This window comes from Natrix helvetica (genome assembly GCF_964273705.1).
Source record: "Natrix helvetica genome assembly, chromosome: 2".
Taxonomy (NCBI): domain Eukaryota; kingdom Metazoa; phylum Chordata; class Lepidosauria; order Squamata; family Natricidae; genus Natrix; species Natrix helvetica.
Window position 1 is genome coordinate 230266723 of NC_138552.1, and position 25035 is coordinate 230291757.

Here is a 25035-nt window from a genome sequence, read left to right on the forward strand (position 1 = left end):
TTGTATAGTTACTTACATAACAAGTGGTAAACTGATCGCTACAGAAGCATTAGTCAGAGATGCTGCGGTGATTTAATAGTTTCATTAATTATCTTCAGATTAAAACCTTGTGTAGTCATTGGGTTTTTGAGAGTGTTTTTTTTTAGTAAACTTAGACCAGTAAATTGAACATTCCTAAGTTTTCACTGCTGCTAAATTTTTGGTCGATTTAGTCCCATATAAGTGGCAGCAATCTGGTAGGGCTTTTTGGTTATTCATAGACAGAATGTGATGTCCAACTTTCCATCACGGAATAATTAAGATGGTTTTGCATTTTTTCAGCTCAATAACGCAGAGCCTTTTCTCTTGTGTACTGAATCTACATTAATATGGAGAAGGAGAAAGGGAGCAATTATTTGAGAAAATTGGGAGCAAATACAATGTCCTCCACTTACATAGGATATAAACATGGAGAAGATTGTGTGTTTTGATCACATTGATTCCAGTCATTTCTATAGAAAGGAGGTCTTTTCATGCCTCCTCAGAAAGCAAGGGTCCTTCACAATGCTCTTTCTGTTTTCAACATAATTTCTGTAAAGAAATTGTAAAGATAACAGAAATCTGACATTGATATAAAATGGGTTACTCACAGAATATTTATTCAGATGAAAGAAATAGTCTTTGCATGTATGTTTGCGTGTATGTAGGAGAACCATTCAAAACTCTCAAGCATCTTGAAACCATTGATGTGGACAATAAAGGGCTTTATTATATTAGCAAGTAAAGTGGTACATTTTTAGTGCAATGCATTTTCTATGCTTTGCACTATTAAAACCCCAAAAGATGCCAAGGAAGCTTTTAAACTGTTCACATCAAGTTATATTACAAAGTTTGTATGAGCTTTAAGACTTAGTCTTTCAAATAACCAATTTCACCTTACAAATTAGGAGTTGAATTATGGGACGGGAGTATCGACATAGTTTTGTAGGCTACAGAGCAAACCAAGCGGAAGAATTAAAAAGCTTAATCCTGCTCTGACTTCTGAATCTGTATCCAATATACTGTATTTAAAAATGCAGCAGCTCTTAGAGCTGCAAAATTCAAAATTAAGCAGATTAGTTTTATTAAGCTGGAGATTTCAGAATACTCATTTCTGTAGTGAGAGTGCCATTAAGAGCCTCTGCATTATGTGTATTATTCTTCAAGGCAGATCAGTATCTCTTGGCTGCTTTAACTCTGTAGATTCATTAGATCTGAAAGTTCTGTATCTGTGAAAAAAGGAATTCGGTATTGTAAACATTTTTTTCCAAAACAAATGTTCAGTTTAGATCAGCATTTAATTATCAACAAGGATTGGAAGTGCATTGAAGTAAAAATACCATCTGGTAGAGCATTATTTTTTTTGTGCATTTGTCAATATTTCTTGACACTCCAGTCATATTACGAATCACGATGGATAAATGGGAATCAGTATAGTCATTTTTTGATAAATTGAAGAGGATGGGAAGGAATTGTGACATGTGATTTCCAAAAATGTCTTTCTGAAGTATCTCATAGATCCAAAGTGTCCTTTCCTGGAGCATAGCAAGATAGAACCCCCATGGCAAATGAAAACAAATTGTGTGTCAATCATAGATTTTTAAATAGATTTTCCTTGTCCTTTCTCATCAACCGAATTGTACCCATTCTCTGCTCCAGTTCTTGCATTTGTTACAAAAATATCCAAGATTAGTTTCAGGCAGAAGGACAAATTTATTACAAACATTGCAGATTATCGTTGCAGACTCCTGTAAATCCATCTTCATTTTTTCTTACAATACCACCTATGGAAATGCTTTTTCCTTCCCATCTCACAGGCTTATAGATTAGCCAAGTAAAAACTGTTGATTTAGAGGAACAAACAGAGATTCCTCTTAAACTCTTTAAGGCAAACTAGCTTTCCCTATTCATTCACTTGGTGAGTTCACTCTCTTGAACAGGCTGCCTTTTAAGGTGCTGTGTGATAGAAAATGTTAATTTCCCCCCTCTTCCTAAACAAGACAGCTTGAAGGGAATACTTTGCTATGAAAAGAATAGCTGACTATAGAAGGAATATCAGTTCTGTTTCAGACATTATGGTAAACAGTATTTATAATGATATATATGAACCTGGAATTCGCAAATTCCCATTCCTCTTCTGCTACTTGTAAATAATTTGGGTTCCTGGTATGTCTGAAAGTAGAAAAAACAATTAGAAAAATGATCTAGAATTATAAACCACAGCTTGGTGTTATCTTTTCCTAAGCAATAGTTAAGAACAACCTGTTTTTCCACAGTCAAGTATAGAGTAACTACATCCAGTTGAAGGGGTTAGAAAAAATTCTGAGTCTCTTTTTTATGATAACTTAAGCTGCAGCTGAAATGGAGAGCTCACAAAACTGATGCTGAATCCAGTAAGTTCTTCTTGGATCCAAGGAATCTGCCTTCCCTTCTTGAGTGTGGCATGCCCTAAAATGATTCTGGATGATAGAGAAAGAATCACTTTAGAGTAGAAGTAAGGAAATGTAATACTTGGAATGTTTCTGCATCTTGGTTCCCAAGATGGATTTTGATCTTTTTGACACAGAAACTAGCCAATAAAAATTAACCAATGAATGACATATTTGATGTGCTAAAGTCTATTTCTGTCATTTATCTATGTTTTTAATGCATATTTTTGATATTGTTGTGCCTCACCCAGACTCCCATCAGTTTGGAGGCAGAACAATGGAGGACAGAGTAAAAGATGGAAATTTGGGAATTAGTGAACACTTAACATATGTTTCCAGCCCAGCCTCAGAGAGCTGTTGGCTACACCCATCCTTTTTACTGTATGAGGTTAACTAGTGCATGACTCTCAGGGTAGCCATTACCCCGCTGTTCTCCAAGAATAGGCTGATTACTGTCCTGTCACCTGATTGGACTGGCCTTTACCTCAACAGATGTTTTTTCCAAGAATGCCAAGGAAGTAAGTCAACAAAGTGAGCCGTGGCATTGGAGTTACCGTGGCGACCATGGCACAATGCAGGGTTATGTGTACCTTCTTCTCAATCTGTCATAGCATCCACTTTTCTCTGCTAGATAAGACAAGGCCTTTGTTCCTTTGATAGTTGGGAAAGGAAATGTGTTCTCCCCATTATTGCAACTCTGAAAAAAAGCTGCAGGGACTGAACCTTCTGAAGAACTTTTCAGAGTATAGACCCATATACAATATGGGAAATTTTAAAAAATGAGGAGTTCCCAGGTGGTTCTCCCTCTCACTCACACAACCTTCATGTGGTTTTTCCTCTTGGCATCACTAGGTACTTTAGTATGTTGTTGCAGTAATATTTAAAACATAAATTGCAATGGGGGGAAGGAATGAGCTGATTAGCACTGTGCTGTGTTGGGAAATATTTATATCTTGCTTGAGAGTTTATATGGTGTGGTGATTAAGAGTGTTGCAGCAGCTCTGGAGAAGTCAAACTTCAAATCCTGACTTGGCCATGACATTGATTCATTGACATTCAGGTTGCCACTCTCTCACAGGGTTATTGTGAGGTTAAAACGGGGGAGAAAAATACACATCAGCTGTAATCACTTTTAATTGTACGTTTATCTCACCTTATTTGCTTTTCCCGAGAATAACTATGTGGTCACTAAGAGTCAATATTGACTTGATGACACTTAATTATTTACCTCAGTGTGGTTTTTCTTATTCTTCTTCCAACATGGAAAGTTTTGGTCCTGTTCACTTGATAGATGGGGACCTGCAGGATCCCAAAATAGATACAGTCGGGTTGTCTGAAATCTCTTACATACATTTTGAACTTATGGCATTCTTTCCTTCAGTCTTTCTCATACTAGCCGTCTTTCCTAAATCATTTATTCCATCAAACAACAAATGAGTTCTACATCACTAAATAATGAAAAGAAGAAGTAATTAAAACAACAGAGGTATAAAGCAATTTATAAATGTGACTATTGTGGATGGAGAAACTGATCCTGTAAGATAGCTTTTGCATTAGTGAACAATGAAAACAACTGCTACTCAGCACAACCTATCAATCTGACAATTGTGAATGGAGATACAGCTCCTCTAAGTTCTTAATGGAGTAGAATCCCTGGCCAAGTAGCAGCTTCTGGTAGCTTTTATATTTCCATTTGCTGATCAGTAGCTGTAGTGTTTCATCTCGGCATGCTGTTTTATGATAGAAATAGAGAAAGGAGGTACCGTATTTTTCAGAGTATAAGACGCACCTTTTTCTCTCAAAAAAGAGGCTGAAAATCTGGGTGCCTCTTATACACTGAATACAGCATTTTTTTTGCCTCCTGAAACCCTGCCCCCTTCACCAAATGAGCAAAAAACAGGCCAATGTTTGTTCAATTTTGCCCCCCCCCCAGCCCCCAGGTGCACTCTACAAGCCTCCTAAAGGCTATTCATGCCATTAAAAAAAACCATGCCCGTTTTCATGAAAAACGGGCCGTTTTGGGGAGGTCTGCAGAGTGCTAAAACTTTTTTAAAAAATTTGCCTCTTCAAAACCTTGGTACGTCTTATACTCCAGTGCATCTTATACTCCGAAAAATACAGTATGTCCTTCAAGCAACCAGCAATATCCAAGTCTTATCTGCAGCCTGGAAGGAACCAGCACGTACTCCTCTTCCCATTTCTCTCAGACATCGTAAAAAAGGCTCTTTTACCTTAATGGCAATTTACTCGTGGTTTATTGATAAAGCTCATTGCCCAGCCATTTTTTTTCAGACTGCAGGATATGTCTGAAAAATCCTCACTAAGCGAGTGTGCTTCTTTCAGGCCAGATAAAAATTAATTGAACTGAAATTGTGGTTTTAAAATGTTCATTAAGCATCACCATGAACAAATCCACTTAAAAGAAAAGAAATCTAGTTTTAGAACGTTCTGCATGTTTAAATATCAGCCAAGTGAAATATTGCCTTAGCACTATTTTCCTGCATTAATGTGTTACACGCTGGACTGAAAAGTTGAAAAAACAAACAGGAAGAAAGCGATAGCAAAGCACTTATATACTATTACCAAGAAATCTAGATAGGACGCATTCATAAAGTTGCCAAAACAGAAACAGATTTTTTTAAAATATTTTTTTTATTTTTTATTTTCAAAATAAACATATCCTTCTTTACATACTGTAGAAAGTGTATCAGTTGGTTACAAAAAGGTTTTCGTGCATCTCTTCCACAGTCAACAAACATAATTCATATTAACTCAAGTATTTTAACTCAGATATTTATACATGTTACCATCATCACACCTCCATTTTCATTTGACTATAATTGTTTAAATGTCCTTCATCATAAAATATACCAAGACTTAATACATAACCACATACTGGCATTTCATTTACTATTTCTAAAATCCTCCAATAACACTGAATCCTTATATCCTATTCTGGCTAAACATCCATAATATTTAATAACAAAGTTTTCTAATCCTTCTTTCCAAATCACTGTTTACAATTTACATCCAGTTTCCTTATGTTGTACCCATACCTGTATATACATTGTTATCCTTATCCCTCCTTTATTTAACTATATCCTACATCATAACATTTTCCCCTGATAATCAAGACTTAACTGTATCTAACTTAGTTCTTTTTTATTAACCTTAATATATAATCCAAAAGGATTTCTAATCTTCCTTTCATGGGTACCATTCAATATTCATATCCAATTATTACTTATCATAACACTACACATTGTATACATACAATACAATACAATACAATAGTAGAGTTGGAAGGGACCTTGGAGGTCTTCTAGTCCAACCCCCTGCCTAGGCAGGAAACCCTATACCGTTTCAGACAAATAGCTATCCAACATCTTCTTAAAGACTTCCAGTGTTGGGGCATTCACAACTTCTGGAGGCAAGCTGTTCCACTGATTAATTGTTCTCACTGTCAGGAAATTTCTCCTCAGTTCTAAGTTGCTTCTCTCCTTGATTAGTTTCCACCCATTGCTTCTTGTTCTACCCTCAGGTGCTTTGGAGAATAGTTTGACTCCCTCTTCTTTGTGGCAACCTCTGAGATATTGGAATAATGCTATCATGTCTCCCCTAGTCCTTCTTTCTCTTAAGCTAAACATACCCAGTTCCTGCAACCGTTCTTCATATGTTTTAGTCTCCAGTCCTCTAATCATCTTTGTTGCTCTTCTCTGCACTCTTTCTAGAGTCTCCACGTCTTTTTTACATCGTGGCGACCAGAACTGAATGCAGTATTCCAAGTGTGGCCTTACCAAGGCATTATAAAGTGGTATTAACACTTCACGTGATCTTGATTCTATCCCTCTGTTGATGCAGCCTAGAACTGTGTTGGCTTTTTTGGCAGCTGCTGCACACTGCTGGCTCATATTTAAATGGTTGTCCACTAGGACTCCAAGATCCCTTTCACAGTTACTACTACTGAGTAAGGTGTCACCTATACTGTACCTGTGCATTCCGTTTTTGTTGCCTAAATGTAGAACCTTACTCTTTTCACCATTGAATTTCATTTTATTAGATAGTGCCCAATGTTCAAGTTTGTCAAGATCCTTCTGTATCTTAAGCCTATCTTCTGGAGTGTTGGCTATTCCTGCCAGCTTGGTATCATCTGCAAATTTGATGAGTTCCCCATTTATTCCCTCATCCAAATCATTGATGAAGATGTTGAAGAGTACTGGGCCTAAAACAGAGCCTTGGGGTACTCCACTGCATACTTCCCTCCATGTAGATGTAGATGTAGAACATTATTATCAATTATTTATTTAACTATATCTATTGTCACTAAATCTCACTAAGTTTAACTAGTTTTAAATTATACTCTTCCATCTATCAACCTGTATCTTTCCAGTAGCAAAACAGTCTCTTATCTTCTCTTGGATTGATCAGGGCCTTTGCGATGTCCCTGAGATCAGCAAGACATATTCTTCCGGTTCACTGTCTCTGGGGACGGTTTAGGTCCGTTTGTACTACCCAGCAGCAAAAGTATCAACGGCGATCTCAGAGCATTGAGATTGCACGTCGTCTGGTCACGAAATTGGCTCCTCCTCTCAAACAGAAAATTCTTCAAATTACAGTACATAAACTAGGATGCTACAATAACAGAGAGCAGACAAAGAAATCTGATTATGTGCCCTGAAGTCAGTATTGACTTTTAGTGACTGCATTGCTAGATTTTCTCCATAATATTCTGTCACTAATCTTTCAGGCCTTTCATCTATGTCCCAACTGCACTGTAACTGTACTTCCACATTTCTGCTCTTCCTTTCCTTTCCTTTCCTTTCCTTTCCTTTCCTTTCCTTTCCTTTCCCAGCATTAGAGTCTTCTCCAGATAATTAGTTCTTCACATAATGTGTGTGAAGTAAAGTGATTTGAACCTGGCCATTTGCATCGCATATATATATATATATATATATATATATATATATATATATATATATATATATATATATATATATATATATATATATATATATATATATATATATATATATATATATATATATATATATATATATATATATATATATATATATATATATATATATATATATATATATATATATATATATATATATATATATATATATATATATATATATATATATATATATATATATATATATATATATATATATATATATATATATATATATATATATATATATATATATATATATATATATATATATATATATATATATATATATATATATATATATATATATATATATATATATATATATATATATATATATATATATATATATATATATATATATATATATATATATATATATATATATAGATATATGTATTTGTGTTACAACCCCTGGTATGACTAAATATGGGAGGAAGGTCACTACTCCCTCTTTCTGTCCTTCGGCTTATCACAGAAGACCATGCAGGCAGAAAACCATATTTTTATTTTTACTGTAGTCATACCAGGGGTTGTAACACAAATACATACCTATTTCCCTGGCTCAACTGATAAGGAAGAGAACCCGTGGCTTAGTGGTTAAGACTCCTGCCTAAGATATATACAGCCCGGGTTCTAATCCCAGTAAGGGTATGGCTAGCTGATGAGAGCTAATTAGCTCGAAATAGATCTATCCTAGTCTCCCTTTATTTATTTATCAGTACAATTACAACATATATTTATTTATATATATATATATATATATATATATATATATATATATATATATATATATATATATATATATATATAATGTTGTATTTGTGCTGATAAATAAATAGAGACTAGTATAGATCTATATATATAATGTTATTTATATATATATATATATATATATATATATATATATATATATATATATATATATATAAATAAAGGGAGACTAGTATAGATCTCTATATATAATGTTTTACATAAAAACTAACACAAACTAAGAAAAAAGAAGAAAAAAGAAGAAAGTGCGGAAATATTAAGAAAAGAATAAAAGAAGTTTCCAATTTTCTTTGTAGAAATTATAAGTACAATTTTTTAAAAAAATATTTCACTCTATGATTACAAAAGAAAGCTCACTCTTTTCTGTTATCCAGGTTTTTTTTTTCTAATTATCAAAACCACAAATCATAAGTGTATTTTTCCATTTTATGCAAAAAGTCTATTAGGCACAAGACAAAATTCTTTTATTTCAATAATACATAGCATTGCTGTCCATTGGTGGTAAGTTATCCATTTGCACCAAACATACTGTATACTAAGAAATATATCTTGATTTATCTTATCTTGCCTCATCCTTACCTCCTCTTATGTCAGTTTATATGCTTAGATCTATTTTAATATCATTCCCTTTGGGGCAATAGATCAAGCACTATAAGAGTTAAAGAGCATCACCTCTTACTATCTTATCTTATCCAAGCAGTGGCTCCTTCTCTTCCTTTGTTTTTATCACTAACTCAGCAACAAAAATTCTTTTTACTGCTTTTATCTTTTTTGTAAATCTTTCCAGTCTGTTGTTTCTACAGATTTTACTAAAATTGATTAAAGTTTTCAGAATGAATCTACTCATTTTTAATGATCTATAGATATCATAAGTGAGAAAAATATTATATTCTAAGGCCGTGTTTTTCAACCACTGTTCCGCGGCACACTAGTGTGCCGCGAGATGTTGCCTGGTGTGCCATGGGAAAATCTTGAATCTTGAAGGGAAGAGGGAAGAGGGAAGCCACCGGGGAAACTACGAATCCCAGCATGCCGCGGCCTCCCCCCCCCCCCAGCCTGCCTGGCCGTCTTGGCACAGGGGAGCGATCCAGCAGCAGCGGGGAGAGGGGGGCGGCAGGGCGGCAGGAGGGGCAGGGAGGGACCGCGGCCAAGCGCCTCCGCCTTCTCGCCCGGGCAAGAGGCTTGCGGGGCTGACGACGGGAGGCGGGATCCGGAGGCTGGGCTGCCACCACCGCGGGGGCTGCTGCGGACGGAGCTCCGGTAAGCCGAGGCAGGCCCGCGACCGCGCCTGAGGACGCCTTCGCTGTGGGCTGGAGCGCCCCGCGGGGGCTGGGGGCGGTGCTGCTCCGTGGCGGTGGAGGGAGCCAGCGGCGGTCAAGCGGCCCAGAGCCCCTGCCGGAGCTGGGCAACCAATAAGCAGGTGAGCCCAGCGCCAGGCAAACCGCACCACCCCCCACACGCCCAGGTAACTGTCCCTGGCCGCCGCCCCCCCCCCTCGTTTTGTATATATAGACTTTATATATAGTCAATATAGGCACAGAGTTAAATTTTTTAACATTTTCTAATGGTAGTGTGCCTCGTGATTTTTTTCATGAAACAAGTGTGCCTTTGCCCAAAAAAGGTTGAAAAACACTGTTCTAAGGAGTATCTATAATTGCAATGATGAACATGAAAGATAAAGATTCCCCTCACACATATGTGCTAGTCATTCCTGACTCTAGGGGGCAGTGCTCATCTCTGTTTCAAAGCCAAAGAGCCAGCGCTGTCCGAAGATGTCTCCGTGGTCATGTGGCCATCATGATTAAACTCCGAAGGCGCACGGAACACTGTTACCTTCCCACCAAAGGTGGTTTCCTATTTTTCTACTTGCATTTTTATGGGCTTTTGAACTGCTAGGTTGGCAAAAGGTGGGACAAGTAATGGGAACTCACTCCGTCATGCGGCACTAGGGATTAGAACTGCCAACCTTTCTGATCGACAAGCTCAGCATCTTAGCCACTGAGCCATTGAAGATACTGACTTTTAAACTCTAGAGAAGTGAAATAGTGATCAGACATTGGAGACAGATTTGAAGTAACTTCTGTTTCCTTTCTCTTAAGGTGACTGTTGGTTATTGGCTGCCATTGGTTCCCTGACTCTCAATGAGGAACTCTTACATCGGGTTGTACCCCACGGACAGAGCTTCCAGGAGGACTATGCGGGTATTTTCCACTTCCAGGTAAGGCATGCATTTTTCTACAGGAAGTGATTTACAATGAGACCTTGCTCACTGACATGTGTGTTACAGAACAAAAGAAATGCAATTCAGAAAAAGCACCTTGTTTTACTCCAACCTAACTTTTTTTTTACTTTGAACAAACCAAGCCTGGCTATAAATTCATTATTCCGTTCTTCTTCTTTTTTATTCCTCAGATATGGCAATTTGGCGAATGGGTAGATGTGGTAATAGATGACAGATTACCAACCAAGGATGAAGAACTCGTGTTTGTGCACTCAGCCGAGTGTCAAGAGTTTTGGAGTGCTCTGCTGGAAAAAGCTTATGCCAAGTAAGTGTTGCTGTTGTTTAGGTCATTAAGTGACCTAAAGTAGGAGGTGGAGAAATGCTTTCTCAAACAAACTCTGGTTTGGATTTGTTTCTCTGCTATTATAGTTCCCACCTTCTATATAAGTCAGGGGTGTCAGACTCAATTTCATTGAGGGCCATATCAGGGTTGTGTTTAATCTCGGGGGTGGTGGAATGGGCATGGTGAGGGTGGGCATGGACAACTCGACATCACTCGTGTCAGGGGCGCCTGTGGTGGCCCAAGCACTCTGCCACAAAAACAGCCTCCCGAGCTCCGTTTTCGGCTGCAATGGCCTCCTGCAAACCTCTGCCAGTGAAAATGGAGCTCGGGAGGGCCCTGGGCCCTCTTGAGCTCCATTTTCACTGCAGAGGCACCCTGGGCCAGTCCTTTGCTGTTTCCAGGGTGGCCCGGCAGGCCAGATCTAAGCACCCTGCTGGTCAGATCTGCCCCCCCGGGCCTTCAGTTTGACAACCCTGAAATAGGTGGAGACTGCTGACAAGGTTTGTAGGCATCCTTCTAATTCTGAGTTTTGTTTGCTACACAGGTTGAATGGCTCTTATGAAGCCCTGTCCGGGGGTAGCACCACCGAAGGCTTCGAAGATTTCACAGGTGGTGTGGCAGAAATGTATGACCTCAAGAAACCACCTCGCAATTTATCCAAAATCATTTGCAAAGCCCTTGAGAGAGGATCTCTGCTTGGCTGTTCCATTGATGTAAGAAATGATTCCTGAGAAGGTTCATGAAACACTTGAGTTTGGGAATTTTAAAAGTCTTCCTTTATTTGGTTCTTATTTTTAGACACCCATTAGGAGGCCAGAAGTAAGCAGAATATCGGGTTTCATAAGTGTAGGTTTATCAGAACAGTCGAATGAGCCTATGTTATGGGGCAGAACAAATGTTATATTAAAGAGCTCCTTCTCCTTGAAACTGGTTGAGGCTGTCATATAAGTGTAAACTCAAATTCATTGTCCATTCCAAGTGTTTAGCTTTTATTTCTTTAAGTAAGAAAAGAATATGACTTTCAAACATGAAAAACAAGACAATATGTATAATATACAGGAAATGAGACCATAATTGATTAATCATATTCTGGGATGCTTGCCAAGCTTGGATCCTGGGTTTACTCTCATTTGATTTATTGGCACACCGCAAAGTTTGGGACCTATTTAAAAGTTTACCAATATGAAGTTGGTAAAAAGTAAAGTCAGAATTTACACACAAATACACATGGAGTAAGTCTAAGCAAAAGAGATATTGTCCACAGTATGGTTATCTGTATATCTGACTTGATTATTTTTTTCTTTTTTCTTATTCAACTTTGTTGTGAAAGGAAAAAATACAGGATAGGCCAAGGAAACATTTCCAAATATGTTATGGAACATTTGGTTATTTTGCTATTAACTTCATCTGTATTCTTCTGAATGCACCAGCAGACTTGCAAGTGAATGCTCACTTCTGTGTTTGTGCATACATTCATGTCTGCCTTTGAGTCAATGTGGACTCATTTTAACGGCCCAGACAAGTCCCTGCAGTTTTTGTGGTTTTTCAGAATTAGTTTGCCATTGGCTGCTTCCTATGGCTGAGAAAGAATGACTGACTCAAGATCATACAGCTGGCTTTGTGCTTACATCAGAACTAGAATTCACAGTCTCCCGGTTTCTAGCCTAGTGCCTTAACCACTACACTAGACCGATTCACTGAATACACACTGTCATTTCAATATAATAAAATATTTTAAAAGATTTTAAACTGTGGGTTGCTACTAGTATATTTAATAGCTTGTATAACCCACTGTAAAAGATGATGTATTGATATTCTCTGAAGGTTATGGAGCATAACTGGGGGAAAGAATATAACGTTCTAGCCATGATATAATATAAAGTTAAAAGAACTTGAAGCACTTGCTAGAGCAAATCCAGAGGGCTAAACTCAGCACCAGTAATGAAGCAAAAGTCTGTTTCGCTACTCTTAATATTGTTTCCCAAAACTCAAACTCTGAATTAAACATTAACCAATCTACATAAACACTATTGCCTCCAGTTAGACAGACAGATGGTTAAATGGTGAAGGAGATGGAATTGCATGGTCTATTTCAAGGCCTGGCTCTAGGAATTAGGATAAATTGGTTGGGCTCAAGTAATGTTGGGAATTCACCTGGATTACAGTACAAAGCTGGAAGACGTTTCTGCAACAACCCAACATTGAATACACATGAATTATGAATGATGGCAGCGGAACAAAGCTGAGAAACTGAGAAACCAATGCTGCTGCACAGGCCAGGATGACTTTAATAGTAACAGCTACAATATTACAGCCTGGATATGTTATCCCTCCTTCATTTTTATCTTTTTGTGAACTAGGGAGGAGCATGAGATTTTGCATTGTTATTTCTTGGTCTGGGCTCAAACCCCACTTATCCAGTAGCAATTCTTCCTCATCCTTCAAAGCCATTCCCTATGCCCAGCTACAAAAGTCTATTCTAAAGTCAGCCATTACTTAAATAACTGCATCACTTTGGAATCTTGGCCCATCTTGGGAGTAAATTTTTCTTGTACAGACTGTTGTCTCTCCGATCGAGAAGTTGTATTGCTCCTGCTGGTTCTGTGGCTTTAATTTCATGCCATCTGATTCTAGATGGAGGGATCAGAACACCAAAATTATTATGCAGTGTGGTTTATCCTTTTTCTCAGATTACAAGTGCATTTGACATGGAAGCAGTTACCTTTAAGAAACTGGTGAAGGGTCACGCCTACTCAGTCACAGGATTTAAAGGAGTAAGTTTCTCTTTGTGGAATTACAAATATCAGATCAAGGATTTAATTACTTATGTACAGAGTCTAATGTCTCAAATTTGACAGGTGGAGTATCGTGGCCGTCAAGAAGAGCTAATTCGCATAAGGAATCCCTGGGGTCAAGTCGAGTGGACTGGCGCATGGAGTGATAGGTGAATCATAGAACTATAGAGTTAGAATGTACTTTAGACACATCAAGTTCAACTCCTGCTCTGTGCAGGATCCACTTTGACAAATGCCCATGTTTGAAAGTTCATAGTAAAGAACACACCACTTCATTTGGCAGCTGACTGACAGCTTGTATAATCAAGAAATGCTTCCTGATAACTAGCCTTGTTCCTTGATATTTTAACTTTTGGTGATGGCAGGACGCAGTGGTGGGTTGCCAAATTTTTTACTACCGATTTGGGCACACTTATCCGTGCGTGCAACGCTTCTGCACATGTGCAGAAGCGTCTGGGTGGGTGGGTGGAGCCTCCCACCACCGCTACTACGTTCCCCGATCTCGGCCGAACTGGGAGCAACCCTCTGGCAGGACGGTCCTAACAATAACGAGTGAGTCTGTTCCTATGTGATAACCCCACACATATATGAAGACCTCTGTCATACCTCTCTTCAGTTTATGTTAGCTAAACCTACCCATTTCCTTTAACAGTTCCACATACGACTTGTTTCTCAGACCATTCACCATCCTAGTAGCCCTCCAACTGTCCTTTTTGAAGTTATGGTGACCAGAATTGGACACTGTATACCAAATGGGATCCGATTTGGGTAGATTGAAACAATTACTTGCTATGATCTGGGTTCTGTTAATGCACCATTCCCCCAAGATAGCACTTGCCTATTTAGTACTTGCACCACACTGCTGGCTCACATTTAATTTACAGACAATAAATACAGAAAAATCTCTTTCACATGTACTATTGCCAAACCAGATCTTTGTCCTAGATGAATATTTTTTTCTACCTAGAAGTAGAATTTTTAATTTTTTTTCAGTTAAATATAATTGTATTGATTTCAGCTCCCTGCTTCAACTTGTCTGGATGCTTTGGGATCTTCTACATCTAGAGTATTAATCAGCTATCCTAGTTTTGTGTCATCTGCAGATTTTGTAAATGTTCTCTTAACAAACAAGTCATGAGAGTGACTTGGTCCTGTTATGTTATTTCCAGTCCAATGGGCTCTGATGCAAGCAGTTTGTATGTGTGACTGTACATTTTAAAGGCATTTTCAGAAAGGAGAGTCTTGAATGACATTGACTCTTTGGGCAAGAATATTTTTCAATTTCATTTGAAAATGCCCAGAATTGACTGTGACTTTTTTTTCTTACAAAATATATACTACAGCATATATCACTGAGCTTCCAACTCTTTAAACTAGCCATTTGCTATTCTTTAGTAGTAATGTTCACAGCTAAAATTGAAAGCAGAGGAGCAGTATAATAGCATAATTGCCTTTTTTGCTGCTACTTAGCTCTTCTGAATGGAATGAAGTAGATCCTGACGCGAAGGATGAATTGCAATTGAAGATGGAAGATGGTGAATTCTGGTAAGTTCCAAAATCTAGGGGCCAATTCTGTGTGCTACACATGTATCTTAAATGTTCCTAAAACTTTGGCAATATGTACAGCAGAAGTCAAGACTGAATAATTGCTTCTTAAAATATCTTTATATTAAATCCATTAATACAGTGGAGGAAGCCAGCATAGCTATTGAACTGTTTTCAGCCTTTAGTTTTTTTCTAACTAAAAAAGAATTGAAATAAAGAATAACTGAGCACAGAAAACAGTGTCAAAGCAACAGAACAAGGTTGCCTGCATTGAAACATGTTCCAAAAGAAACACCTAGCACAAATATTAAAGATGTCAATAGTGCAATATCAAATATAAGCACAGCTGATTACAAGAAGCAAAGCAGCTGACGTACAGCACAGTTGCAGTTACAGCTGAACCCCCAGGATGCAAAATCGTCAAAGAAAAAAATACCAATCAATGCACCAAAATTAAAAATGAAATCAGCAAGCCAAATCAGATGCTAGCAAACTAGAATGGATGAAAGAAGAAAAGTTGAAGAATAAGAAGCCCAAAGAATACCTGATCAAGAAGTACCACATAGAAACAAGGAAGCATAAGAAAATAGTAAAATAACAAATAACAACTATAGCCAAGATCAGTAGACACAAAGTTGGAATTGCACATTATAAGCAGAATTGCCAATTTCAGTCAATCTGAAATGTTTTTACCAATCCATCAATAAAGAGACTGCCCCAATGAAGCAAAAAACAACAACCCCCAAAACAACGTAATAATACTAGATATGGTAGTGAAAAGAAAAGGGAAAATGTAGAATTGGTCAGTTCCAGGTGAAGCAAAACTGAATGATTTTAGATTGAAACATCTGATTGGTTAACATCTGACAAACCTACTTAAGAAGCCAATTACCTGCTTACTGATAACTTTCAAATTGCTGACTGGTATGGTAGCAACAGCATCTATTGAAAACAAGCTCTTTCCCATTGAGCAGAAAAGAAACTGTTCAAAAGGCAGAGGAACAAAAGATCTAATTTACAAGATGATTTTAGAAAACTGCAAGAGAAGGAAGACCAACTTGAACATAGCTTGTATTGATACAATACAATAAAGCATTCAACTCCTCACTTCCTGATTGGATAATCGTGCCTAAAAATAAGAGGAGTAAGTAGCAATAGAAAATGAAGAAATTAAAGTACTCTGAGGCTTTAGAAGTCACACAGAAAAGCATCTGCATCTAACATCCCAGTTTTTATGACTGTTGATAAAAAAGATAAAACACATCTGGATAGTGGATGTGGCAGTGTAGGTGAAGACAACAGGAGATAAGAGAAATTCAATTTTCACAGCTGTTGTTTATTCATTCTGTTCTTGCGATACTTTCCCTGCAGGTAGCTCGGTTCTCATCGGTGTTTTTTTTTTAATTTCTCCAAAGTGCACTTCACTTACACTGAACTGTATTTATTATATGGTGGATAATTCAACCTATTTAAAAAGATGGTCTTGGAGCTTTTCACAATAAATTTTGATATTTATCACCTGAACAGTTTAGTATCATCCAAAAACTGGACCAATACATGTACAACAAGAACAGAAGTGCCTCCATCCACATGTCTGAAGATGCTCTGAACATTAAAAAGCTGATGATGCAGTGTTTACTTTTGTAGTCTGATTTTCCTTCACAAAACTCATTTGCTGTCATTATGGTTGGCTGCAGTGTCAGCCAGATATTTAGGCTGAATTTGGCATTTTTATCTACTTATTTACAAGTGTTTCTATTTCATAATTTTCTCCAGTCTTTCCATGCTGTATTAGAAAAGCAATTAAAAATGAAACAGTCAACAGTATACAAATCTATGCTCTATCTGATTTGGAATACATTCTGATCACTGTATTTGAAAAAAATACAATAGAGCTGGAAAATGTATGTAAGAGCAGCTTAAGCAATAAGGATACTTGGATACATTATAAAGACAGACTAGAATGCTTCAAATTCTTTAGTTTGGAATAAAGGCAACTTGATTAAACTCTATAAAATCACACATGGCTTGGAAAATATAAGCAGGGAATAGTTTTTTTAATGAAACCAGGTGCCTGCAGGGAAGGAAATTTAAAACGGATAGAAGAAACGCTGCTTCACATGCAAGTATCTTGTAGTAAGCTTCCTATAACCTATTGCAAGGGAATAATTTTGAAAGAAGTTATGTTTCTACTTCCTGCTTGTAAGCACCCAGGAGGAACCTGGTTAGCTAGTGTGAAAAAGCAAATGAGGGACTAAGATGGCTTTGTCCTGGTCCAGCAGGACTATTATTACAGTTTTAGAATAGCTGTACTGATTATTATTATTTTCTTCTGCTGCAAAGTAGCACCGAGACCATCATACCTGCTTTTGATATTGTTCTTACTATGTCTTCTGCTCCTTCAGGATGGCTTTTCGAGATTTTCTGCGTGAGTTTTCTAGACTTGAGATCTGTAATCTCACCCCAGATGCTCTGACAGTGGAGGATACAAAGAAATGGCACACTACATTATTTGAGGGAACCTGGCGACGGGGCAGTACAGCTGGAGGCTGCAGAAACCATCCAGGTAATAGAGATTTTCTCTACTTACTCTTCTGTCTTCTCTGTCTCATACTTGATGGATTACTACAGGCTACATATAATCCTTGAGTTACAACAGTTCACTTACCACCGTTTGAAGTTACAACATAACTCCTCAAGTACTTATGACACAATGCTAAAGTTACGAATGTTGCAGGACCATGGCAATCGTTCACACGAATAACCACAGAAGCACTGTGACATTTGCCCTGCCTATTCCTACCCCCACTCCCTGGGGCCAGGTCTCCACAGGAACTGGGCTTGTGGAGACTCACTTTCCTTGTGACGATCGAGTGAGCTGTCCGTTCCTTTGCTTGCTTCAGTGCATTCATGCAGAACAGAAGCTTAAAGGTAGTGCAAGATCATGAAAGATATTTAGGCCTCTATTCTCGATGAACCAAGGCCTGCACCAGATCCGGCCAAAGAGCGTTTGCATGCCGATAAGACTTGGAGTAGCAGAATCGCATTTTTTCAAGTCTCGTCAGCTTGTGAACACTTTTCATGCCAAGACTGGAAGCTTCTGGGGGCTTGAATGAGATCGCGGCCCCCAGAAGCTTCTAATCTCGGCACGAAAAACATTGGCAAACCAATAGGCTTGAAGCAATGCGATTTTGCTCTCCAAAGTCTCAGCAGCTTGCAGACCCTTTTCGCATTGAGACTGCAAGCAGGCCAAACCGCTAGAGAGGAGACAGCTTGTTAGATCTTCACAAGGCAAGTCACCTAGCGTGGCAGGGAGTGGTCACGTTTGTTTGACATGATTCATTCCAACAAATCCTCAGGTTACAAATGTAATTGGCAGGCTCCATTATATTCGTAATTCGAGGATTACATCACGTGCAATTAGATTAAAAAGAGGACGATCTTGACCCTATTGAGAGGGTAGAAGTCTGAAAGTCAGCTCTCTTTTCGTGCATTGATCTTTATTCCTTGACCTGGATCTTGCTCATTTCAAGTGATGCTACCTAAATTTGGTACTGAGATTCGCTACACCTGTCCCTTTGTCTTGCAGCTACATTCTGGATTAATCCACAATTCAAAATCAAGCTTTTAGAAGAAGATGATGATCCAGATGATGATGAAGTAGCATGCAGCTTCTTAGTGGCTCTGATGCAAAAACATCGAAGAAAAGAGCGCCACGCTGGAGGAGACATGCACACCATTGGCTTTGCCGTCTATGAGGTAACACCAGATCATTTGAAGTGTTAATACCACTTTATAATGCCTTGGTAAGGCCACACTTGGAATACTGCATTCAGTTCTGGTCGCCACGATGTAAAAAAGATGTGGAGACTCTAGAAAGAGTGCAGAGAAGAGCAACAAAGACGATTAGGGGACTGGAGACTAAAACATATGAAGAACGGTTGCAGGAACTGGGTATGTCTAGCTTAAGAGAAAGAAGGACTAGGGGAGACATGATAGCATTGTTCCAATATCTCAGGGGTTGCCACAAAGAAGAGGGAGTCAAACTATTCTCAAGGCACCTGAGGACAGAACAAGAAGCAATGGGTGGAAACTAATCAAGGAGAGAAGCAACTTAGAACTGAGGAGAAATTTCCTGACAGTTAGAACAATTAATCAGTGGAACAGCTTGCCACCAGAAGTTGTGAATGCCCCAACACTGGAAGTCTTTAAGAAGATGTTGGATAGCCATTTGTCTGAAACAGTATAGGGTTTCCTGCCTAGGCAGGGGGTTGGACTAGAAGGCCTCCAAGGTCCCTTCCAACTCTACTATTGTATTGTATTATTATTGTATTGTTTTCTAGTTTTCCTATCCCGCAGCACAGCTTACAGAAATTTGTTCCTAATCTTTCTCCCTTTCTCTCTTTCTCTCTCCCCACTTCTCCCCATAGGTTCCTGAAGAGGTATGCCTTGAGCTCTACCAATCCATTTTTTTTGAATTGTTTGTGGAGGTGGAAAATGGCTGACTGAAATAGGTTGAGATGCAGATAGCCGTCTCTCATGAGGGTGCTTTCCTCTTACTTGAAACCATCATAATTTGCCACCATTACTTTGATGGCTACGGTGTATTAAGATACTCAATGCTGTATATCTTCTCAAACTTAAAAGAGCCCGTTGTTATTAAAGGGGGCACAGAAGCCTGCCTCTGTAAAAAATATATTAATTGGGTGTGTATGTACCTTTCTTTATTTCAAGAAAAAGTGTTTTGACTTGTATCTTCTGCTTTATGCTTTTGAGTTGTGTGTGAGTGTGGTTATACACACACGCATATATTGGTTGGTACCTTGATGGTTGAACAGCTGTACAGAATACCTGAACTGCTTCTCTCCCAGGCCCAGGGCTGTCAAAGCATTCATCTGAAGAAGGACTTTTTTCTGAGGAACCAATCTCAAGCACGTTCAGAAACCTTCATCAACTTGCGAGAAGTCAGCAATCACATTCGCCTTCCACCTGGTGAATACATCATCGTTCCCTCTACCTTCGAGCCTAACAAAGAAGCAGACTTCATCCTGCGTGTCTTCACAGAGAAACAGTCAGATACAGAGTGAGTCCATGCTTTATGACCTTCCTCTAATATTAGGTGTTTTTTTTCCAGAGACCTATAAGTAACCTTTAGGCTTTGTGCCTTCTGTCTGAAAATCTTCTGGGATATTAAGAGTTTCCTTGGAGGAAAAATAAGCCACTGGGCACACAGTAACACATCAGAACTCAGTTCCATCCATCTCTGAATAGAATAGAAGGCAGTAGGAATAAAACGTTTCCCATGTCTTCTCATTTTTACAAGAGCATTGGTGTCTCTAAGTATTCTTTTTTTTTTTTTAGGGTGCTTGATGATGAGATCTCCGCAGATCTACCAGATGAGGTGAAGTTGAACTACCAGGGGGAGTTATTTCTTTCATTGTTCTTGCCTTCTTCAATGCAGTGTCTGTCAAACGGTTGGACTTGAGTTCTCATAACCTTCTTGCATCATGGCATTGAGATTCAACCCACTTCTCAGGAACAACAGATTGAGAAAGAGCTCTTCTGTAGAGGGTTTTTTTTTAAAGCCATAAGATTGGCAAGTGGTGTAAAACAAACTTGGTATCACTTGCTTCCAAGTCACATGTTTCCCTACTTGATTTACCTTTTTTTTTAAAAAACCGAAGGCTCGCTTCAAGTTAAAATAGGCTTGGGTAAAAGGTAAAAGGAAAAATAAGAAAGAATGGAAACAAGATGATCCAGGTAATGGGTGTAAGAAGGTTCTAAGTTGGTTTCAATTCTGGCAGGATAGAACATATCCTCAGTTTAAGTTTATATATAGTACACATTTCTAGAAGATTCCAAGAATAGTCTAAACATTGTTTTATCCAAGTATTATTTAACATAGAAGTATTCAAGCATTGCTTAATTGCCCGCAGCAGCCATATAATCCCCCCTCCCCTATCCAGCGTTCGTGTGGATCCAACCTTGACCAAATAAGCCCTTTGTCCTAATTTTATTCCTTTTCATTGAAAGGGGAAAAAAGAAGCTTTAAAGTACCAATTTGTGTGATGGAATGTAGACCTGCAGGAGCAAAGAGAGAGTATTTTGACAACACAGAGCTTTCCCAGAGAGAGATCTGGATGAAGAGACTCCACAGTCCCAAAGGGGGCGAGGGGGAGGATGAGAAGGAGAGGTTCAAGTCAACCACACCCTAGATACGTGATGGCGAACCTATGGCATGCGCGCCACACGTGGCACACAGAGCCCTCTCTGCAGGCACACGAGCCATCACCTCCGGTCTGTCATGCATGCGCGCTCACCTCCCATCAGCCAGCTTGTTTTCAGGTCTCTGCCGCACATGCATGGGGGCGGGGTGCATGGGGGGGGTCTCGTGCTCGCATGCATGATGTGGATCACATGCGCATATGCGGGGGATGGGGCTCACATGGGGTTCGCGCGTGCATTGCATTATGGGGGGTGCGCTCGTATGCGCTTTCAGCACTGTGCCCAAAAAGGTTAGCCATCACTGCCTTAGAATCTCTTGAGCTACATCTAGTAGCGTAGAAACTTATAGCTTTAATTTGGCAAGATTTCCTCCATTAGGTGTAAGCAAAGAAAGGATTGAGCGTGATGAATCTCACTGTCTCATCCAAGCCCAGAATTTCCCTTGCATCAAAGAGAATTCAGAATTGCTGTAGCTCTGCTGTTGGTGGAACTTCCCTCCCCTTGGCTCTCTGGATTTCCTGACTTTTTTTTTTCTTCCTAGCATTTCTCCGCAAGTCAGGATCTCCTTTTCTTAAATCAACTGAGTGTTGATCCAGTGGTTGCAATAGGAAGTAATTAATTAACGTTGCCTGAATCTGATTATGTGAACTGGCCCCAAATCACCCAGCCGACTTTCATGTCTAAGGCAGGACTAGAACTCACTGGCGCCTGGTTTTAAGCCTGGAGCCTTAACCACTAGATCAAACTGCTCTCTAACACATTTGAGGGACTTGAATTAATCATGGGATCATAGCCAGCATTTGGGAAGTAAGGAGCATATAGATGAGGCAGGTTACTCTTTGTGCCTCCTACACATTACATCTAATGGGCTCGTGCCCAAGAGGAGTACGTGGATGGCTTAATCAGGTCCCATTTTTGGTTTCTTCAGGAAGAAATATCTGAGGATGATATAGATGAAAATTTCAGGAATATGTTCCAGCAGCTTGCAGGAGAGGTAAGTATTATGCCTTAGCTTTCCTATGAATTCTTTCGCCTTCAGTTGTATTATAGAGTGAGGAGTATGGAGAATAGCAGCTAGTTGCTGCGACTACATAATATTGAGGAGGCTTTAAGCCCATTGCTATTTAAGCCAATTTAGTAGAAGAAGCAATACAGGTAGTCCTCAACTTACAACAGTTTCTGTCATAAGGAGTGGGTCAATCTATTTTCCAAAGCACCCAAAGGCCAAACAAGGAATAATGGATGGAAACTGACCAAGGAGAAATTCAACCTAGAAATAAGGAGGAACTTTCTGACAGAACAATCAACCAATGGAACAGCTTGCCTTCAGAGGTTGTGGGAGCTTCATCACTGGAGGCTTTGAAGGGGAGAGTGGACTGCCGTCTGTCAGAAATGGTGTAGGGTCTCCTGCTTGAGCAGAGGGGTTGGACTAGATGATCTATAAGGTCCTTTCCAACTCTGTTAATCTGTTATATCTATCTAGTATTCTTTAGTGACTGTTAAAAGTTATAATGGCACTGAAAAAAGTGACTTATGGCCATTTTTCACAGGTACGACCTTTTTGCAGCATTCCCCTGATCATGTGATCAAAATTCTGTTGCTTGGCAACTGGTTCATATTTATGGCCATTGTTGTGTCCCAAGGTCATGTGATCACCTTTTGCAGCCTTCTGATAAGCAAAATCCATGGGGAGAAATTCATTTAACAGCCAGATTACAATCTTACCTTCTGCAATGATTCACTTAACACCTGTATTACTTAATTTATCATCTGCAATGATTCACTTAACATCTGTGACAAGATAGGTTGTAAAATGGGGCAAAACTCACTTAATATATGTCTCACTGAACAGCCAAAATGTTGGGGTCAATTGTGGTCATAAGTCATGGACTCTCTGTACATTTAAATCAAAGACCTCTTTGATATAACTGCCTTCAAGGTAAATCTTCTCTGAGCTTAATTTGGTTCATAGGATATTGTGGGAATAAAGTGAGACTTAAAAGCACGTCTGTATCATCAAAAGCTTGGGAAAGTAAAACAAATATTTGTTAAAAATGCATTATCATGATAATTTTTTAAAGTGGTTGTTATTGGAATAAACTATATGGGCTGCAAGTGTACGGTCAGAATTCCCATGACTATATCCAATGTTACGACCATCCTCAGTGGTGTTACAGCCACCCCTTGACACTTATTTGTAGACTGCCCTAGGTAGTGTCAATATGTGAGAAATTATCAGTAATCTGCTTTCAGAAGAAAATGGGATTTTTAAAACCTTTGAACTATTATAAGCAATTAATTCTCTGTTCTCCATTATTCCAGGACATGGAAATCAGTGTTTTTGAACTCAGAACTATTTTGAATAGAGTCATTGCTAGACGTAAGTACTGTTTAGTCAATCTAGGATTGTAGGGAGTGAGATTGTTACGTCTTCCTTTTCATATATGCATTCCAAGTCTTACCTTAGAAATAGCTTCCTCTATAACTGTGGCTCTTTTTCTTCTTTTGTCTAGACAAAGATCTGAAGACTGATGGATTCAGCATGGACTCTTGTCGCAACATGGTCAATCTAATGGATGTATCCTCTCTGTTATAAATGAGAGGGATTTCCTGGTCATAATAAAACAGACAAGCAAAATATATTCTATATAGCTTACCCATGTTAAGAAATACCTGGGCTTCTACGTTATTTTGAATTGCAAATTATCCAGATCTATTTAAGCTAGTATACAGCTTATTTTGTCCCTGTGTAGAGTTTGTCTAGGCTGATAAGTGGTCCAGAAATATGTTAAGATGGTTTATGATTAGAGATTGTTAATGCTTTATATATTGTCTTGATACTCTGTTCATAAAAGTATTCATTCTCGCACCAGTAGTAAGGCTTTACAAATGTTATGGATGGAGAGTTAAAGTTGGAAATTAATTGCAGATCTCATTTGAAAAAAAAAAACCTTATCTTTACTTCTGTTATCTTGTTCAGATTTTTTTCTTCCATAGGAGCACTGATATAGCATAAGGAAGCTAGAGTTGATCACTGGGGAGAAAAAATTCTGAACAAATAAATGGAATTAAGCTATGAGATGAAACTACTTGACATTATGTTGACTCAAGACCCTTCATTGACAACAGCGATTGCCAAGAAGCTTTGTAAACAAGCTTTAGCTAGGCATCACATTTTTCTTACCAGTAACTGGTTGCTGCTATTTTATTTTCCCCCTGGTTTGAGAAGAGCCTATTGAAATAATAAGTCTAGACTTTAACTTGCTCACTGCAGTTAACAGTTCAAATCTTACCAGGCTCAAAGTTGACTCAGGCCTTCCATCCTTCCGAGGTGGGTAAAACGAGGACCCAGATTGTTGGGGGCAATAGGCTGACTCTTAGAGAGGATATGAAGTGGTATATAAGTTTAAGTGCTATTGCTATAGCTATACTGTATAATCAATTGCATTCTAAGGTAATTTTGTGTGTTTATTGGGTGAACATGGAAAGGCCAGAATCCTGCCAACATTATTTATGGGTTTTGTATGCATGTTCTGGGCATCATAAAGAGGTGGAGCACTATTTTCCCATCAACTTACCAATATTTCCCCAGACTTTCAGATTATAGGCCATTCTTTTTTACCTTTTGAAGTTCTCTCCTTGACTATTTTGCTCTTCAGAAAGACGGCAGTGCTCGTCTGGGTCTTGTAGAATTTCAGATTTTGTGGAACAAAATCAGGAACTGGCTG

The 25035-nt window shown here is 38.7% G+C and overlaps 1 protein-coding gene and 1 long non-coding RNA gene across 4 annotated transcripts in view; one reads left to right on the top strand and one right to left on the bottom strand.

The window, feature by feature from the left end:
• LOC309386325 lies at nucleotides 1–25009 on the bottom strand. 3 transcript variants are annotated; one of them, XR_014174396.1, is made up of 5 exons: nucleotides 24930–25004; nucleotides 23770–23917; nucleotides 3601–3746; nucleotides 2128–2190; nucleotides 1–1247 (listed from the first exon to the last, which is right to left on the bottom strand). It is a non-coding gene; the product is annotated as an uncharacterized lncRNA (long non-coding RNA). The 3 variants fall into 3 exon arrangements; XR_014174397.1 differs by having other exon boundaries at nucleotides 2128–2477; XR_014174395.1 differs by lacking the exon at nucleotides 23770–23917 and having other exon boundaries at nucleotides 24930–25009.
• CAPN11 (calpain 11) overlaps nucleotides 1–25035 on the top strand; it is a 50931-nt gene that overhangs the window by 20946 nt on the left and 4950 nt on the right. Inside the window, exons 4-18 of the mRNA XM_081941557.1 lie at nucleotides 10278–10396; nucleotides 10591–10724; nucleotides 11287–11455; nucleotides 13433–13516; nucleotides 13601–13686; nucleotides 15008–15082; nucleotides 17488–17648; nucleotides 18672–18841; nucleotides 19513–19524; nucleotides 19954–20165; nucleotides 20444–20483; nucleotides 22236–22301; nucleotides 23630–23687; nucleotides 23821–23885; nucleotides 24967–25035. Coding sequence (XP_081797683.1) covers nucleotides 10278–10396; nucleotides 10591–10724; nucleotides 11287–11455; nucleotides 13433–13516; nucleotides 13601–13686; nucleotides 15008–15082; nucleotides 17488–17648; nucleotides 18672–18841; nucleotides 19513–19524; nucleotides 19954–20165; nucleotides 20444–20483; nucleotides 22236–22301; nucleotides 23630–23687; nucleotides 23821–23885; nucleotides 24967–25035 — 1520 coding nt within the window. The remainder of the gene's footprint in view (nucleotides 1–10277; nucleotides 10397–10590; nucleotides 10725–11286; nucleotides 11456–13432; nucleotides 13517–13600; nucleotides 13687–15007; nucleotides 15083–17487; nucleotides 17649–18671; nucleotides 18842–19512; nucleotides 19525–19953; nucleotides 20166–20443; nucleotides 20484–22235; nucleotides 22302–23629; nucleotides 23688–23820; nucleotides 23886–24966) is intronic.